Source organism: Rana temporaria, chromosome 5 (assembly GCF_905171775.1).
Source record: "Rana temporaria chromosome 5, aRanTem1.1, whole genome shotgun sequence".
NCBI classification, from domain to species: domain Eukaryota; kingdom Metazoa; phylum Chordata; class Amphibia; order Anura; family Ranidae; genus Rana; species Rana temporaria.
This window is the reverse complement of record NC_053493.1, coordinates 270,106,388-270,126,916: the sequence shown is the minus strand read 5'-3', so window position 1 is coordinate 270,126,916 and position 20,529 is coordinate 270,106,388. Positions and strand designations below refer to the sequence as shown.

General features: G+C 41.0%; 1 protein-coding gene across 2 annotated transcripts in view; it reads left to right on the top strand.

Moving 5' to 3' along the window:
- ATP9B (ATPase phospholipid transporting 9B (putative)) overlaps positions 1-20,529 on the top strand; it is a 448,810-nt gene that overhangs the window by 81,938 nt on the left and 346,343 nt on the right. For both annotated transcript variants that reach the window (XM_040353855.1, XM_040353854.1), the window contains exon 6: positions 13,162-13,220. In XM_040353855.1, the coding sequence (XP_040209789.1) occupies positions 13,162-13,220 (59 nt within the window). The remainder of the gene's footprint in view (positions 1-13,161; positions 13,221-20,529) is intronic.

The window sequence follows — 20,529 nt, the reverse complement described above, 5'->3', positions numbered from 1 at the left end:
TCCTATCTTTTTCAGCCAAGGAAGCTGCCATCTTGGCCTTTGTTCAATCTTCAACTGCCATGAAGCTGCACATGTGATCCGTTATGACACCAGCCATTGGATGGTTTGACAGTTTGGTTGAGAGCACAACCAATGTGCAGTTAGCATTCCCGGCATGCCGGGAATGTTAACAGTTTTTCTAAGTGTTACATCGATGGGTTTACTTCCGCTTTAAGCATATATTGATTGGTTTGCACAAAAGTTATAGAGTCTACAAAATAGGGGAAAGATTTAGGGACTTTCTTTTGTTTTTGTTTTTACTAGTAATGGCGGGGATCAGCGATTTGTAGCAGGATTGTGGCAGACAAATCTGACCCTAAGTGACACTTTTTGGTGACTAGTGACACCAATACAGTGAACAGCGTTATAAAAATGCAGCGCAGCGACAGTCCTACAGTACCACATACCGACGTACAGATATATTGGTTTGCGCAGCCGAGCCGAAGTCTGAAGCCTAGTACACATGTACAGGATTCCCCGCGGTTAAACGTGGGGAATCCCAAAGGAAAAACCGAGAACCTGCTAGGTAAGTTTTTCCCCCTACACACAAGAGGTTTTCCCGACATTAAAACTGTGATGGAGCTTTGGTTGGGAATCCTGGCCGTGTGTATGTGCCATTGCAGTTTTTCCACATAGGAAAAATGCCGGGAAAAAGACCGCCAGGAATCCCGGTGGGAAAAAAGAGAGCTGGCGGGAAAACTGCGATGGAGCATACACACGGCCGGTTTTCCCGGCCAAAAGCTTTCATGGCAGTTTTCCCGGTGGGAAAATCGGTCAAGTGTACGAGGCATTACAGGCATAAAAGACGATTTGCATCTGCGATATATTGCTCATATAATGAAATGCTGTTATTTTCTCCCCTCCATGCAGCACTTCTTGAGCACAATAAACCGCAGTAGGTGTGAATGCATGTAAAAATGTGTTTGGATCCTTAACAAGGCCTTTATTAAATAAATAGCAAGCTTGTTGGTAAAGTGCAATCATATATAAAGAAAATGCAAGTATGAGTAAAAAATATATATCTATAACTCATTCCCTGAAACCTAGGACACCTTTTTGTTTTAGATCTATTCTTATAAACCTGTATGGCTAGAACATTCAAAGCAAATTGCCAGTTAAACTGTTGGTAAACCCAGGACACTGCATTCACTATAAAAACAAAAAACAAGTGGGCCGTGGGGCTTTAACGAGAGTAATGCTCATACAAAAGTGCAACAAGGTTTATAAAAATACAACATTTTTGTTAGAATTTGACAAAACGTATATAAAAAGGTAACAAACATCTTTACTTATAAAATGTTGAATTATATACCAGATGGTGAATCATTCACCAGATTACATCCAAATTGCCTGTCTGAAAAATGACATACTGTGGCAATGCTGAAGCTGTATTCACTATGCCTTTCACAGGACAAAACCTGCTTAATCAGGAGACAGCTCACATTGGTATAAGTACAGATCTGTGGGAGAGCCATGTCATAATAATCATTGATTCATAATAATTAGCGAAAAACTATTTCCAATATTGTCAGCGTATGATATTTACATAGGCAGTAAAATCACAGGTGGGATCTGTCAGCAACTGCAGAACCAAGGCCTGAAAGGTGATGGATAAAGGGCCCAGTAAAAGATTTTACAACTAGGTAGGTCTTGGTGCTGGGTAACAGCAGCCCACGGGAGCTGAGGATCGGTGGGAAACAACGCATTGAGGTACACACAGGAGGAGAGACCACCGCTGCAGACAACAGCCTTTGTATTGGTTGAGTCAGAGAAGTGGGCTGATGTCACAATCTCCTACTTTGCCACTCAGAGGAAACGTTTTATTCATTGGTAGAATATTAAGCTTTGCTTTATATGAATGGCTGAGCGGCGCTCAGACCAACGCTAGTTCCAAGTGTGAGACAGAAGGTCTCCTCTTGCACCAGGAACATAGTGCTGTATACTGTATGTAGCCTCACCTACATACAGTTTATATTGCACACCCAGTGGTCGCTCATGTTGGCGACAGAAATGGTTCGTTTGGGCCAGTTTGGCCCAAACTATCTATTTAAATTGAAACTAAAGCTGAAGATCATCTTAAAGTTTTGGGAGTTGCTGTTAGAATGCTTTCACACTGCAAGTGCCCGGGCGTCGGCGGTAAAACGCCAATATTTTTAGCGGCGCCTTGCCATTGTTTTTTCGGCGCTACAAAGAAGCTGCTTGCAGCAATTTTTTGGACGCCCTGCCAGCGCAGCACCCCAGTGTGAAAGCACTCTGGCTTTCACACTGAGATTGCAGCTGAGGCTTTTTTCAGGCGCTTTACAGGCTCTATTTTTAGCGCTAAAGCGCCTGAAAAACGCCTCCAGTCTGAAAGGGGTCTAAAAGTAGCCATGTTTATTACTTCGAATTATTTCACAGAACCCCAAGCTTATAATTTTGGGATGTTATTTTATTTCACTTAAAGTGTCACTAAAGGAAAAAAAATGTTCATTTAAAATAACAAACATGTGATACTTGCCTCCACGGTGCAGTTTGTTTTGCACAGAGTGGCCCCGATCCTCGTCTTCTGGGTCCCTCGGCGGTTGTCTCTGGTCCTCCCCGCAATTACTAACCACAGTCATGCGAGAGCTCGCATGGTGGTCAGTAATTGCGGGCGCACTCCCGTGATACAGCGAACGGCCATAGCCGCTCGCTCTATCACTCGGCACCGCCCCGTCACTGGATGTGATTGACAGCAGCGCCAGCCAATGGCTGCGCTGCTCTCAATCCATCCGCTCTAGCCAATCAGCGGCCAGGCTGAGCGGCGAAGAGGATATTGGGACCGTGCAGGACTTTCGAGGGGTCAGGTAAGTATAACGGTAATTTTTCTTTACAACTCCTTTAAGCAAGATTATTAGGCATTGTTGTGGGGCTGTTATTACTCACTTCTATATATATTTTTTGCCTAATATTGAGTAACATATAAATCTCAAGACTTGTTTTTCAATATCTAGTGTTTGGGTGTAATTTTTCCTAGCACATAAGAAATATTTATTCGTTTTTCATGCCACACTGCTGCAAACTGCAGTGCTTTTTTATCCAGTGACTGTAATGAATTACTATTGACGCTTATTTCAGTGCTTGAATTCTGCATATTGCTGTAGGCTAAAGGCCTACATCTTGGTGGACTATAAAGTCTGGATGTGCAGCTACCACTGACAGCTTTGAACTTTTTTATTGGTAATTACACAGCTGGTGAAGAATGCTTTTCTTTTGAGATGTTTTCAAAGAAAAAAAAATATAGTTCACTAAAATCTTTGCACAGCCAACTATATCTATTGGATTGTTTTGCAGCACTGCTCTCACCCAGTTAAAGTAACTCTGCATTATTTACATCTTTGGTTTTACCCAATTGAAGCTGCTTTCCTGAATTTCTAATTGGTTTAATATTATAAAGAAATTGCCCATTCTGTATTAATTTGAATATATTCGTTAAACATACTACGGCATACTGTGAAAAAATGTATGTATTGTATAATATTCCTTTAAGATAATCCATATGTCCCTGGTTCATATGACTAGAATAAAGAAACACATTTATATTTAAATTTCTCCTTCAAAAATGTCAGTTAGGCTATTTTGCTTTCTAAGTATGGTTGAGACAGCTTATATATATATAATATTTTTTTTTATTTTATTTAAAAAATCTTAGAAGTTGTCTACTATTGCTTTGAACAGATTTTTTTTATGTGTAAAGTTCATTGTGTTTCTTTATTTTATATTGTATTTCTCCTTTTTCTCTTTTCTGTTTTTTTCTCTTTTTATTGTATCTTTTTCTACCTGCTTATCCCCCACTCTACCTGTTCTGTCTGTCATTCGGTTTTAAAGGTTTATACCAAATACAGTGGATTGTTGGAGTGCAGCCATCGGGATCTTCCTTGTCTTTCTCTTCCTGTTCTTTTGCTTTAAACTATGCTATTAAAATAAAAATTGAATTTGTATTTTTCTTTTAATGAAAAAGATATTCTACATTTGGTAATAGGGATCATGAAGTGTGTAATAGTGAAATTATTATTATTTACATTTTTTATTATGTAAGTAGAAAATAGTAGCTAGGTGATTTTTTTAAAGTGATTTATTTTATTGGCTTGTTAATGTGAGACTATAATTATAAAATATATTTAACATTTTAATACGTCCGGGAATACGACCAGCATTGCAAGTTAAACAAAACAAATCTTGCTACTGCATAGGAACCCTGTCGCAATCGCCACTGGTGCAGGACTGCTGTTTGCAGCACATGCTCATGGATCCTCATGCTTCAACAGAAAAAGTCTCCACATCATCATTTCTTTTTTTTTTTTTTTTTTTTTTTTTTTTTTCCGTTTTAAAGAGATTTATTGAAAAGCAGTACAGTACATTGCAAGCGCCACCAGAACAGCCTGGGGCCGAATGATATACATACAGTACAGAGGTAGAATCTTCAAATCATTTTATAGCAAAGACAAAACTATGTGAAGAACCAGATAATTTTCTTTCTTTTTTCCCCCCCTACCCTTCCCCACCCCCGAACCTGTAATGTTCAAGGGGAAGAGAAAGGAAAAACGGGCAAAAACAAATAAATAAGGAAATAAATTAATATTAAAAAGAGAAAAAAAATAGAAAAGGGAGAATAGCACCTAATACTGACTGTATTCCCGGCACCCTCAATGGGTTCACACTGTGCCTAAGAATCAGTGAATACATTAAACTCATTGGATGTGCTAAATAAAAGTGAAAACAAACCCCCAGTCCCAGAATAACTGAGGTATCCGGAGTCGTGGGCAAATCCCAGAGTATGGAATATCCTATCTCACAAACACATTTTCAGTGAGGGCTGGAGAGACCAGAAGAAAACATAGTAAATTGGCAGTAATCTTCAGTGGTACTTTACAGCAAAGAAGGGAAAAATAAAAAAATAAAAATAAAAAAGACTATAAATACTCTAGTGTAATCATTAAAGTTAAACTGACTACTTTATCTTCAAATCTATATGAAGATGTAACTGAAAGAAGGAAAGAAGAAAGAAAGAAGGTAAAAGGTCAGAGAGACCTAGAAAGAAAAAGAAAGAAAGAGTATAGGTTGAGGTTGCCAGCTACGGACTACACTGACCGGGCCACAATCCCTGGACACAACCAGAGCAGAGAGCCAAGGACAAGAACAAGCAGGCGGAACTCCACCCTCTCTCATCTTTATATCGTAGGTAAACCTAAATGTCTAGCCCAGGGTTCCCACACCGCTTCAAAGGTTTTGGAAGAATTGAGTATTGAGCCTACCATCTTCTCCTGGTGCATGATCCAAGAGATCTTCCTCTTGGCCACCTGAACAGAGACAGTAGGTTGTTTCCAGGCACCCGCCAGCGTAATTTTGGCACCTGTGAGCATGAAGGCTATTAGTCTTTGAGTATATTTAGATGCTTGGGGTACACCGACCCCCAGTAATGCTATTTGGGGAGATTTTTCAACCGGTACACCGGTTACCTTTCTGATGAGAGAAAACATTTTGTTCCAAAATCCCCTTATTTTTGGGCATTCCCACCAAATGTGTAACATGGAACCCTGGGCTTGGCAATTCCGGAAACACAATGGAGATGTGGTTGGAAATATAGCTGCTAGTCTGGAAGGGACCAAGTACCACCTCATTAATACTTTAAGGTTAGCTTCAATCAAAGAGATATTAATAAGACCTTTGGAGGATCTCAATCCTACCTCATGCCACTTCTCCAGAGTCCAGGACATCCGTAGATCTTTCTCCCACGCCTCCATGTAAGAAAATTTGGAAGTAGGATCCGATAGTGAGTTATAAATAATAGAAATGCCACCTCTCTGTTCAGTAGTGCTAATGCACCATTTTTCGTAACGGGTGAACTCAGGGGGATTTGGTTTATTTTTCCAAAGTGATGTAATAAAATGGGAAATCAGGGAATATCTATCCCTTTCAGAGTCCGGCATACCCAAGGGTCCCACACAGTGTGCCAATGAGATCAGGCCCACTGGGGAGAGAAAGTGTCCAATCCTATAAAGTCCCTTGTCCAACCACCATCGAAAAATCGTAGGGTCTCTATTTGGATTAAAGTGGGGAATCTGGAACAGATTAGCTAGAGGTCGCATATCGGAGATTATCGCAGGAGATTTCCGCAAGTCATCCCAAAACCTGAATGCCTGAGAGAGTGTTGGGGCCATTATGGCCGGTCTTAGTTTTTGGGAGCACCAGAGCAGGTCATCCAGGGGATTATTAGGAACTGCCTGACCCTCCATCTCAATCCAATCTGGTTTCTCTCGGCTGGAGTAGATGGATGACAGTTGGGTCAATCTAGCTGCCTGATAGTAACGAAAAAGAAGTGGTAAACCCAGACCTCCTTTAGTTACGGGTCCATATAAAACATTTTGGGGCAACCTATATCCTCTACCATCCCAAATAAACTTCAACACTTTGCCCTGGAATTTTTTAAGTTGGTCTTTCCTAATTGCAATGGGGAGAGATCTAAATAAATATAGCAGTCTAGGTAGGAGAGTCATTTTGACCGAATTGATCCTTCCTAGCCAGGATATTTTGTGGGTGGCCCACGTTTGTAGATCAGTTTCGAGTTTGCGGAACATAGGAGGGAAGTTGGCCTGATAAAGGTTTTCAAATTTATTAGTCAGGTTTATCCCCAGGTAACGGATAGAGGAGTCCGCCCACTGGAATCTAAACAAAGTCTTCAGTCGCTCTACCATTATAGGTTGTATATTTATGTTCAATGCCATTGATTTTTTCATATTGACCCTTAATCCCGAGACATGTCCAAATGAGTCAAGCACTTTACAGATAGCATTCAAGGAGGTTCCCGGGGAGGTGACAAATAGGAGACAGTCGTCCGCAAACAAAGCGCATTTGTGGGTTTGCTGTCCACAAGAAACTCCAGTAATATCCTGATTGGACCTGATGGCAATAGCTAATGTTTCTATTGCCACAGCAAAAATGATAGGAGACAAGGGACATCCCTGTCTGGTCCCTCTTTTGATCAATATAGGATCTGAGAAATATCCCTGCAATTTGACCTTCGCCTGCGGTCCTGAGTATAAGGAGCGCAGCGTTCCCAGGAAATTCTCTCCAAACCCCCACCGTTTCAGGATCTCAAATAGATAAGGCCAAGATATAGAATCGAAGGCCTTCTGGAGGTCCAACGACAGAAGCAGTCCCTCCTGGGAAGGACCTCCATCCCATCCCGACTGTAGTAACGAAACCACATCTATCGCCCGCCTGATCTGGTCCGGACCCTGTCTCCCCGGTATGAAGCCTACCTGATCTTTATGTATATAATGGGTGATAAATGAATTTATTCTGTTAGCTAATATTTTTGTGAGAATTTTCACGTCGTTATTGATCAATGAGATGGGTCTGTAATTTTCCACCTGTTCCGGGTCCTTATCAGGTTTGGGGATAACAGATATGAATGCCTCGTTCAGCTGAGGATGGAGGTCCTCCCCCGTTCTTTTAGAATTGAAAAATTTTGTAAGGTGAGGGGCTAGAGTATCTGCGAAGTTTTTATAATAAGGGGCCGAAAAGCCATCTGGCCCAGGAGCTGAACCTCCCTTCAAATTTTTAATCACATCCAAGGTTTCCTTCACAGATATGGGAGCCTCCATAAGCTTCACATGATCAATGTGAAGGTTAGGGATAGGCAGTTTGTCAATGTAGGATTGAATCTCCGGAATCCCAGCTGAGTCACCGGCTTGGTAAAGTTCAGAATAAAATTCTTGGAAAGTTTTGAGAATAATTTCGGGGTTACGGGTAGTAACCCCCTCGCGAGTTTTGATTTTTGGGAGAGAGAATGTGCGGTAAGTCGGTGAAAGTTTGGTGGCTAGCATAGTACCCATTCGATCCTTATGTTGGTAAAATTTCGCTCCGCTCCACCCAAGGGACCTCTCAGCCCTTACAGTAAGCGCTAAGTTAAGGGCTAGTCTAGCAGCGTCCAGTTGGGAAATCTGGATCGTAGCTTGATCTTTCTTGTGCCGTTTGCATAAATCTGTAAATTCCCTATCCAATTTTTCAATTTCCAAAGCTTTGTCCTTTTTTATTTTAGCCGCAAGTTGTATGAGCTTACCACGGATCGTAGCCTTATGCGCAGCCCATAGAGTCTCAGCTGAGATCCCTTCTACATCATTTAAGTTAAAATATTCCTGAAGTGCTTTCTCAATTTCCAAGACAACTAATGGGTCTTTAAGGAGGGTTTCATTAAGCTTCCAGTGAAAATGATGAAAGTCGCCTGACCTGCTTTGAAGGGAGCAAATCACCATTGAGTGATCAGAAAGAGCTGTCTCTTTTATGCGTGCTTTAGTGATCAGAGGGACATGTCTCGAGGAAACAAGGATGTGGTCTATTCTCGAGTATGAGCGGTGAGGGTTGGAGAAATGGGTATAATCCCTTTTAGAGGGATTAAATTCCCTCCAAACATCCACTAGATTTCGCTGAAAAATGAGCTTAGCTATTTGCGAACTTGTCCTAGTAGGACGGGTCAATTGTGAAGACAGAGGTCTGGACTTGTCAAGACTCTGGTCGAACGCCACATTGGAATCTCCCCCCAATATGACTATCCCTTCCAAGAGTGTTTCTAAGGCATTGAACATTGACTGAAAAAATTTGAGTTGCCCTCTATTAGGAGCGTAATAAGAGACAAAAGAAAAAAGTTGCTCATCTATCCACCCTTTCACTAGGATAAATCTCCCTTCAGGGTCCCTGTGTACTAATAATGATGTAAATTTACAAGATTTAGCGAAGAGCACTGCAACCCCTCTTGTCTTGTCCTCTGCATTTGCCAGGAAGAATTGAGGATAGTGAGTATGGATGAATGAAGGGGAATAACTTGTAGGGAAATGGGTTTCTTGTAAAAGAAGTACTTCTAGTTTTTGGGAGCGATAGGATTGGAACACTTTCTTCCTCTTGACAGGGGAATTTAGACCTTGGACGTTGTGGGATACTACTCTAAGAAGTGGAGGTGAAGTGGAATTACGTGACATAATCAAAAAATAACAAGAGCGTATGGTAGCTATGTGCACTTACCCCAGGGGATAGGAGGCGTGGGATCCGAGAGCAAACGGCATATAAAGGGCCTGGACCCGGAGAAGAGCTAGTAAGGAATTGTGTCCGCAGCTTGGCAACCTCAAGAAAAAAAAAAGAAAAGCAGGAGAAGAAAAAAAAGAAGGAACATATGACAAAGCATATTAAATGAAACCGGCAAGAGTGGGGTGGAAAAAGTCCCAACCCCCTCCCGCCAAACAAAACATACACGTAACCCAAGTCAAGGGTTACCAGACCAACTCCCGACAGCGGAGAATCCACAGTCGAGGGTTGGACGGGGGCACAAGGCATCTGCCCCGGTCATAGCCATCCCTAAAAGGAATAAGGCACATAAAGTTATTATTAATATATAATACCAAAAACTATAACAGTTTAGAACATATAGAACAAGGGCAGCCGAAGCCCGTAGATCAAAGAGGAAGGGATCCAATTAGGACCTATCAGTATGCTATATAAGATAATCAGGACATTACTAAGTTTAAGTCCAGGTTTAATGACCTTGAGTCAGTGGCTATATATATATAGAAACCCGAGTGGTTCAAAAATCAGTTTGGATGTCATCAATAAAATACCAAAAGAGCCTTGATCCCGGTCCCTCCCGCCAAACTGAGAAGGGGCCCGGACCAAAACCGGCGGCACCAGTAATATACAAAATATATGCTAAGTTTTGCAAAAATTAATCCTGTGAAGGAGAAAAAGACAACCTAAGGTGGTTGAAACGGTTGGGAACCAAGTGGACCAGGGATCTCCCAAAGTTGTTGGAAAATCCCGGGTAAAACATGCCCCATCATGGGCATTCCAGGAACCCTAAAAGGAAAACATATCTGATGACACAGAAAAAAAAAAAAAAAAGTCAGGTTGTGACTGAGTCCTTGATACGTCTACTTTTGTTGAATTTCCATGGCGGTGAAATAGGGCTGGTAGGAGTAGGCCGTTTGGACGATCCTGCCTGTGGGGTGGAGGTGTCCATCGCTGGATCCAGCGTGATAAGCTTCAGGGAGAGTAGAAGTTTTTCCCCCTCAGGAAGGGATGTGAAGGAATAAGTTTTTCCCTTATGTGAGAATTTCAGGGCAAATGGGAAGGCCCACCAGTATCGAATTTCTTTCTGCATTAGAATAGAAAGTAAAGGCTTCAAGGCCCTACGCCTTTGGATGGTTAGAGGGGATATGTCCGCAAAGATTTGTACATTGACTCCTTGGAACAGGATGGAGGGATGTTGACGTGAGGCTTTCATTACTTCCTCTTTTACTGTGTAGTAATGTGGCTTTACCACAATGTCTCTAGGTGAACCGTCTTTTCTGAGAGGGCCAAGGGACCTGTGTGCCCTGTCCAATTCTAATTTATGAGCATTTATTGACGGTAGCAGGTGCTTTATGAGGTCCTGCACTGCTGTAGAAACGTCCAGAATGGATTCTGGGATCCCCCTGACCCTAAAATTCTCTCTCCTTGAACGATTTTCGAGGTCGTCAATTCTGTTCAAAGCAGTGTCAAGCTGTTCTTGCAAAGCATGTATGTGGTCAGTGTTCTGATTAGCCCTAGAAACAGTGATATCCAATTTTTGTTCTATCACCTCCATTCTAGAGCCGAGGTTTTGAAAGTCATTTCTAATGTCATTAGTTATTTTGTTGGCAGTGTTGGCCAGGCCTTTCTCCAGCAATTCAGAGAGTTTGAGGAAAAGTTCTCCTGCATTTTGAGGCATAATGGGCTCAGGTATGCCTGAGGAGAAAATGGCGCCTGAGGGGGATAATGCAGCTCCCATGGGGGAGATATGAGAGGCTGAGTGCTGCTGTGAGGGGTTCTCCATATCAGGAACTATGGCCACTGGTGAGAGAGACATGAGAGCAGGAGCGCCATGGGCAGTCATGTCTGCATAGGAGATGGGTTTCTGGGACAGAGTTTGTCTGTCCTCCTGTCTCCCCCCAGCGCTGGCTTCTGTTACCTGAGGCGCGGTCGCCATCTTGGATTCGCTCGGTAACTCCACCGGCGAATTACGGGTCCTCGGGTCCCGCCGGACCGCGCTGCTGTACATGTACAAGCAGTCCTAAGGTTCCCCCAGATGTGTGGCCAAAATTCGGGCCGTCGGCTGCCGTTCGTTCCGGGCTAGGGCGGCGAGATGACCGGGTCAGTGCGGAGCTCCCGGCTTAAGCAGCCATCACGGGTGCCTCCGCGCATGCGCCTCCACATCATCATTTCAATGTTCCACACTTAGTCTTTATACTGAGATATGTCCCCAAGCATTATAATGATGAACTGCTGCAAGTGACTATTTTTTCTTTCAATTGTTTTTAAACCTAAAAAGAAAATGATATATATTGTAGCTTATCAGTTCCTAGATGTGGTGGCTTCATTTTTTTCAATTTTTTTTCTACCTGGTAATCCTGTCACCTAAGGGGGCAATGCTTGCTCACCATACTGTATATATGGAGGAGGAACGTTGTCACCCTAAGTTGCTTTCCTGATTTAGGTTACAGAAAACCTCTCTCCTCCTCATCTTTATTACATAGGAAAAGGTGCTCAGCAGTTCACAGAAGGTAGCTGAGAAGGCTGAAAGAGTGTTTAAGATTTCAGCACACAGGATGTTACAAGGAAACCAGGTTTATGTCTGAATTAACAGATATTTTTCTGTACTTGCAGAAAATGTACTTGACCTGAAAAGAAAAACCAATGTAGCCTCAACATCTAAGTTCTTGTGGGCTACAATGTGTTACATTTTTATTCTTGGGCTTAAATATACTTTGATAAATACTTTGGAACCTGTCAAATGACCATATGAAAATTTGCAGATGTATTACCTACATCTGTTCTTATTCTGTGCTTTGAATCGTCACAGTCCAAGGCCAGTGTAAATATTAGGCTGGCTGTACACAGTTCGTATTTTTTATTTTTTTTATTTAGAGAACTAAATGGGAAAAATAAATAAAAATAATTCCTCTATCCATATATACAGGATTTAAGGGGGAATCTCCCTTGCTCCTCCACCCCTCAATGGGGACTGTATTCTGATAGTTTCACCTATCCCTTTCAGTGATGATTTCTGCTCTTCATTCATGTAACCACTGGAAAAATAAATTACAGTTGTTTTTACCAGGCAACCACTGCAAAAGTTTAACAAAACTTTGCCATGACTTGGTCTTTGCTTTGATGGATAAAGGTACCATTTAATACATAAAATAAACATGTCTAATAAATGTTTTTAACCCTTTACATTTGTATTTTCTTTTAGTATTTAAAGCAGCACTAAACCCATTAATTTAAGGGTTTCCCAAAAGAGGAACATTCAAGGCATGCCGCGAATAATAATGTTCGCAGTTGTTTGTGCTCTCAACTGAACTGTTAAGCCATCAAATTGCTGGTATCATAACTGATCACAATTGAGCTCTTGAATTCTAAAAAATATGAATACTAACATAGGTTGCACACAGTATTCTGCATATGACCTATATGATGTACAAGTAGTCAGAATTTAGGCCAAAAAGTACATGTGTTTGCAGAGTCTTGATGCTCAGAATATTGCTAGTTGCACATTACAAGACAACAGTTTTAATCATTGCTATAAAGTAAGGCTCTCTTTTTTTTTTTTTAAGGCGTTGTTAAAGGATTTTACTTTAAACGCCCCTTTCCATTTATCCTAGCACCCCCTTCTCAAAAGAAAAAAAATGGATAACTATAGAGGAATGCCTATTATTCAAGACTTTATGAAACAAACATATTTGATTGTTAAAACACATTTTAAGAATGGGGATAAGGCAAAGTGGTGGTTTAATTGTTTTAATATCAATGATAAAATTTGCATTACTGACTGGAATTTTAAATGATTATCCCGTAAGTGTTTCAAATGCTCTTCGTTGCCTTTTCAACTTAATGTAAATTTGGAAAATGAACTGAAGACAAAACTTGAGCCAGTGTGATGTTTTATATAAACAGAATGCCACATCACCAAAGGGAACAATTAACATGATAAAATATGCTATATAAATATGTGAATTGTGTTTCTGCCTTGTCTTCCAGATACAAATGCATATTCATTAGTCGTTTTTCAGATTTTGTTTGTCTTCTTCCTTGTAGGTAAAGTGCAAGTAAAAAGTTCAGATATCCAAGTTGGAGACCTTATTATAGTGGAAAAGGTAATAACTGCAGTTTATTGTTTAACACAGTATTTTTCTCAGATATTATTAGTTGGTCAGTCAGAGAAGTAATCTAATGATGTGTGGAGTTTGTCAAAAAATAAAATACAGAATTTTTATTCTGGAACATAGGTTACTGAACATGCTTCTGCAAAAATACATTTGCATTCCCTTTCCAGGGTCCAGTGTACTCAAAATGTAAAATTTTAAAGCTATCTATGTCTTGAATACTTGTCTGCTTCTTACTGCAGTTTCCTTTTGGCTGGTTGGACTTTTAATCGTAATGATAGGCAAATTTTTTTTTTTTAAACTTGCAGAAGGAGGCAGGCAAACTCTCAACCGTTGAAGTATTAAAATGTTATTTTGGTAATGCCCAAAGATGTTGGCATTCTGGAATTCTGGAAGAGTATGTACAAGTATGACTAGGTGCCTGCGCTGTAGTGCTGCAGCTTTTTTACCCTTAAAGGTTTTCTCTATTAAAATCACAATTTAGTGAATGCTTTTTGATTTGGCATTTTTCAAGGAAGCAATAGTTGTAAAGCAATTATATATGTTTTTTTTTTTTTTTTTTTTAGATTATTTGGGGTTTTCCTAAAGTTGAGATCCAGAAGTAACTGCAGTTTAAAATCTTATCCATTTCAATTTCTGGCTGCCAGAATATCTACCGTTGGGGTAACAGGCTGAAAGCTCATGTGGTTCAAAGCTCTGAGATAACACATGTTATGTGCAAATGCCTCTCAGATGGGGGTGGTAATGCTCAGTTAGCCTCAGGTTGATCAGACACCAAACACTGCATTCTGTCAGGAGTGGGTGTATTTAATCTTTTATCACAGCATTTTGATGGGGCTAGGACAGTAACACAAGCAATAACTGAGCAAAGATGAAAGCATGAGTTGTCATTTTAGGACCCGTTAAAGTGCTGGGTTGCACTGGGCAGCCTTTTCCAATGCAGTCCCAAAGCATAGACAATGCAATTTGTGCCTCATTACAACACATCGGCACTGTTCACTTCACAGTGTACACCAGTGAGCCCTTATGGTGCCTGTTAAATAGTAAATTCTATTTCTTAATTATACAGTACATGACACAAGCTCATTTAAGTCTTGATCATGGGTTATATTTTGCCATCTCCAGGTGAGGCCACTGGCAAACAACGTGGTTAGGATAGCTAATATAACCTTTCCCACACCCAGCAATCCTCAGTTGTTTGCTAGAGTGCTGAAATGATGAATGACCTCTCTCTACTGAGAGCAGATTTCTGGCTTGTAATTTCCGATAATGATGATTAAAGAATATGCTTGGTTCTAGTTGGTTCTACCCTGTGAAGGAGCTAGTACCCTGTGCTTTGCCCTTTCATCTGTGGGGGCCCTCTCAACCGCTCTCACACCTCAGTGCTCCCCGCAGCCTGGGTGTAGTCCATGGATACCAAGCTCATTGCCTTGAGCACAGAGGGGTGGGCAGCGGGAGTACCTTAGGATGGGAGTGATGTGTCGCAACCTGCTTCCAGGTGAAAATACATTTGAATAGTTTGTAGAAGCCATGGCTTGGCATACACCACTTTAAATAATTTGTGGTGGCCAGGCATGCTAGTAAGATTGTGAAGTAACCCCAGTGACATATTCTGGAGGGCAATTGTCTGTTCTATTTGCTTATGTCTGTCCTCTGTAGGGGGTTCTCAGCCTTCTCCCTGATTCCCCAAGCACCATCATAAGTGCATTATTCTCTAACAAACAAGCACAGAACAGCTCTGGATTGTGATCCAATCTCTGCATTAGCCTTCACCAGGTGTTTCAACAGCCTTAAGTCATGGGACACAAGACGGCTGCCCCACTTCTGCTCTCCAACAACTGTCTCTGCATTAATCAAGGTTGTGAGTATCCCACAGAGGATCATACACCCTCAATGCAAATGTTGGACAGAAAGGAAATGAGATGGGGACAGACCAGCACACAAGGTGTACAGATCCATGAGGAGGTTATTCATAATTCCTCTCAAAATTCTGTACCTGGGCCTTTGGACCACTGTTTCCACCCCTCAGATCCCGCCTTATCTCTACGGGTACTCCCCATTTCTCTTTTAAACTAGGGAGAAAATATTGGCTTCCTTGGCAGACCTGATGAGGAAAGTTCCTCTTCTCTGATTGTGACCGCAAGACACACAAGAAAGAGTCTCCTACTGAGTCATTGTTTGACTTGTTCATTGTGGCAGTGTTGGTACCTGAGGAAGATAAGGAGAGGGAGAAACATGTGGAGGTGGAAGGTAAATCCTTGAAGTCTGAAAACTCCTCCCGGGAGGATGGGCAGTTACTCTTAATCACTGCTTAACTGAAAAGAGCCATTCTGTTTCTGGTGGATGGGGTGCACTCTCCTGTTTGAAGCTTGAGCCTTCATCACCTGCAGGATGTAAGGTCACTACTACAGTGGGGATCGAAAGTTTGGGCACCCCAGGTAAAAATTTGTATTAATGTACATAACGAAGCCAAGGGAAGATGGAAAAATCTCCAAAAGGCATCAAATTACAGATTAGACATTCTTATAATATGTCAAAAAAAGTTAGATTTTGTTTCCATCATTTACACTTTCACAATTACAGAAAACAAAAAAATGGCGTCTGCAAAAGTTTGGGCACCCTGCAGAATTTATAGCATGCACTGCCCCCTTTGCAAAGCTGAGACCTGCCAGTGTCATGGATTGTTCTCAATCATCGTCTGGGAAGACCAGGTGATGTCAATCTCAAAGGTTTTAAATGCCCAGACTCATCTGACCTTGCCCCAACCATCAGCACCATGGGTTCTTCTAAGCAGTTGTCTAGAAAACTGAAACTGAAAATAGTTGACGCTCACAAAGCTGCAGAAGGCTATAAGAAGATAGCAAAGCGTTTTCAGATGTCAATATCCTCTGTTCGGAATGTAATTAAGAAATGGCAGTCATCAGGAACAGTGGAAGTTAAAGCAAGATCTGGAAGACCAAGAAAAATATCAGACAGAACAGCTCTCAGGATTGTGAGAAAAGCAATTCAAAACCCACGTTTGACTGCACGATCCCTCCAGAAAGAACTGGCAGACAATGGAGTTGTGGTACACTATTCCACTATAAAGAGATACTTGTACAAATATGGTCTTCATGGAAGAGTCATCAGAAGAAAAACTCTTCTACGTCCTCACCACAAAAATCAGCGTTTGAACTTTGCAAATGAACATATAGACAAGCCTGATGCATTTTGGAAACAAGTTCTGTGGACCGATGAGGTTAAAATATAACTTTTTGGCTGGAATGAGCAAAGGTACGTTTGGAGAAGAAAGGGCACAGAATTTAATGAAAAAAACCTCTGTACAACTGTTAAGCATGGAGGTGGATCAATCATGCTCTGGGGTTGTATTGCAGCCAGTGGCACAGGGAACATTTCACGAGTAGAAGGAAAAATGGATTCAATAAAATTTCAGCAAATTTTGGATGATAACTTGATGCCATCTGTGAAAAAGCTGAAGTTAAAGAGAGGATGGCTTCTACAAATGGATAATGATCCTAAACACACCTCAAAATCCACGGGGGATTACATCAAGAGGCGTAAACTGAAGGTTTTGCCATGGCCTTCACAATCTCCTGACCTCAAGATAATTGAAAATCTATGGATAGACCTTAAAATCGTGACAGACAGCCCAGATATCTCAAAGAACTGGAAGACTTTTGTAAGAAAGAATGGGCAAAGATATCTCAAACAAGAATTGAAAGACTCTTGGCTGGCTACAAAAAGCGTTTACAAGCTGTGATACTTGCCAAAGGGGGCAGTACAAAATATTTATTAGGGGGGCTGAAGTCCGTTATTATATTAACTTTTACTTATTATATCATCTATTTCCAAACACCGATCCTAAGCGCGGTCTTACTTTTATTATTCTCGTGCAACATCGCTGGATCAAGATGGGGCTCAGGTAAGTTTTAAGGGGGCTGAGGGGTGCTGCTGCACACACAGTTTTTTTTTATCTTGATGCATAAAATGCATCAAGATAAAAAAACGTCTGTCTTTATAACCACTTTAAGGCCTATAAGCCTATTCATGCTGTGGTGGACCAACCAGCTTCAGAGGTGACCGATAAAGGGTCAGTATGACAGTGCTACAACCATGGCTTACATCAGTCATCAAGGTGGCACCAGAGGCCACGCAGCTGTACAATAAGTTTATCGAATTCTGGCTTGGGCATTTTCTATTCCTACCCGCAGTCCATGATCCTGAAGTAGACAGTTGGCAGGTGGACTTTCTGAGTCATCAGAACCAGGATACAGGTGAATAGTTTTTGTTACATCTGCAACCGCTGGGGGGACAATGGACGTAGGTATTGGTCAATTTTTTTTAACTATTACCTTTGTGAACTACCGTATTTATCTGCGTATAACGCACACTTTTTTCTTCTGAAAACAGAGGGTAAACAGTGCCTGCGCGTTATACGCCAATATCATGTTTTACCAGCAGGGGTCGGGGATCGGGACCTGGCCCTGGAACAGCACTCTCTGCATAGTCTAAAGTTGAAAAAAAAAGTCACTTGCCAGCCCCTTGTACACTGCTCTTCCTCTGTCAGCGTCATTGTAAAACAAAGCTTGTAAATGTCTCTATAGCTCCGTTTTTTTTCAGGCTGCTCTCCTCCTCCTCTGAGTGTAGCTTTGATTGGAGGAGAGCAGTCACATGCCCATCAGAGGAGAGAAGTCATGTGACCAGCTCAGTGAAAAAAAACCCGGAGCTATTGAGGTAAATGGAAGCTTCGTTTTGCAATTAGGAGACACAGGAGAAGCAGTGTGGAAGGGGCTGACAGTGATTTATTTATTTTTACTTAACTGTACAGAATGCTGACAGCACTGTCCCAGAAGACTGGGGGTCTCCTGGGAGTGCAGGGGGGGCTGTGTACTGGATGGGGGGATGTATAATGGATGGGGGCTGTATACTGGGGAGGGGGGCTGTATAATGTATGGGGGGATGTATAATGGAGGGGGGCTGTATACTGGATGGGGGATGTATAATTAATGGGGGGGCTGTGTACTGGATAGGGGGATGTATAATGGAAGAGGGCTGTATACTGGATGGGGGGGTGTATAATGTATAGGGGGGCTGTGTACTGGATGGGGGGATGTATAATGGATGGGGGGGATGTGTACTGGATGGGTGAGGCTTGTACTGTAAAGGGTGCTGAGAAAACATTTTCCTTAAACTCCCCTCTTAAAATTGGGGTGCGTGTTATACGCCGGCTCGTGTTATACGCCGATAAATACGGTAATATTTTTATATTTGTTGTAGTTATTTGTAAAACATTTCTTTTTCTAATACAAATTAAAACTTAATACAGAGTGCTTCCATAATATATTGTTTGCCAACATTGGGTCGCTATTAAATTAGGATGCCTACCACTGTCTGCTTTGACCTGTCTGAAGTCGGTATTTGTTGGGAAAGATCAAAAAGGAGGGCACATCCTTATTTATTAAGCTGTTTGTCCAATTTGATTTCTTGCTATTCAACTCTGTTCCCGATTGGAACGTTTAACATAACAGGCTTCTGGTTGCAGGTGGTAAAATTTTGAAATATGTGTATGTATGCTTTTCATATTTATACCTTTAAGAACTGATACCTAATAAAAACTCTGTACAAGCCCTTTATGGTTTATTTCATACTCCTTTTTTTTTTTGCCTGTCCTAATTCAGATGAACTGGCAGGTATAAAGACCAACTGATCATATTTGGTGTTTCATGAAATGTTAATTAATGTGCCCCAAAAAATTATAATTTGGTGAAGTCCCTAGTAATACCTTGTTTTCAAAAGTTCTGTTAGCACATCTATACAGTAGTCTGCAGGCATGACTACATTTGTATAGATTATATAGAACATTGGTCAGTAGATACATGTTTTCTATTATAAGAGTTCCTTTCCTGATTATTGCAATAGCAAAGGAGCTGATCTTAGCATTTGACTAGAAGATGCATCAACAGCATTTCAACAGTGAAATTAATGAGTCATTTCAGAGGACGATCCATATGTTTACAACTAAAGCAAACAGTCTGTGTGAAGTGTTCAATTTTCATGCCACAAAGAAAAGACTTTAGTTTAAGCACCTGGTTATTTTTCAAGCCAATCTAACATCCTAATTACTAGGGGAGACATAATAGTGCATGGCTGACTTTGATTGTATATTAAACAGACAGTACAGTATTTAAAATTCAGAAGGAAAAAAATATGCAAGTTGGACTTGTATGTGTCGCAATGTTTACTAAACTATTTGTAAAAATCATGAAGTTTGATATGTACGGTATATTTTTGAGTAACTGTATTGAAGCAGTTTTGTATTTCAACTTTTCCTTACAGTCAGAATTTTTTTTCTTAGGTGCATGCATTGTTCAAAGCTCACCGAATAGCCAATTAAAGGGTCACACCACCCAAAGGGGATTTTTCTTTTTTATCTTGAATTTGAAGGGTTTAGCCATCCACAACTTCTTGCAACTCTTTGCAATGATACCACTGCTTCCCCACAGAGGGCAAGGATCCCACTCTTCAGCTACTGGAAAGGACAGGGTTTTCTACTTCTGGTTGCTTTAAAAGGAAAACAAACTGCTAAGACACTAAACAGCTTTTTCTCTGAAATGGAATGTACATTACTAGGGTTGCACAAAATTATGGAAAAACGTATGGCAAAAGAACTAAAAATTGTTACCTAATGTGGTGTCGGTCTGCCTTTGGCATCCAAGACGGCCTGAATTCTACTAGGAATTGACAAATATAAGTCGTGGATAATGGAATCTGGTACTGCAATCTTCATTCAAAAATCGGGGTCACAATTCTATGAATTGTCCTTTTTTGTTTCTTTCGGTAAGTTGACCAGGTCAACTGCTTATGCTTATCAGATGACGTTTTCCCGGATATATGGCATCTTAACCTTTGATACCTTGCAACACCATAAATAAATTGGCAACTTCAGTCAGAGGCACCAGCTAAGCTGGCACCGTCAATTTGCCCTCTTTGTAACTCCGTAAGCTCTGACTTGACGCTCGCTGTATTACTAACAGCGCATGCAGTGAATGATGAAAGTGAGGCTTCTCACCTGTTAGCCAAGTGTCTCATCACGAGCAAAATATAGTTACATCACTTCTACTATCTTCACTTTCACACCTGCAAATCATGTAGTGTTTCTATATTTTTTGCCCAACCCCTGTACAGTATTTAGCTCATTTAAACTTAAGATTCACTTGGCTTTAAGTGGGTTTAAAAAGTAGTATGGAAGCAGGGAATCATTTCTGATTTGTTTTATTTATTTATGTGTATATATATAAAT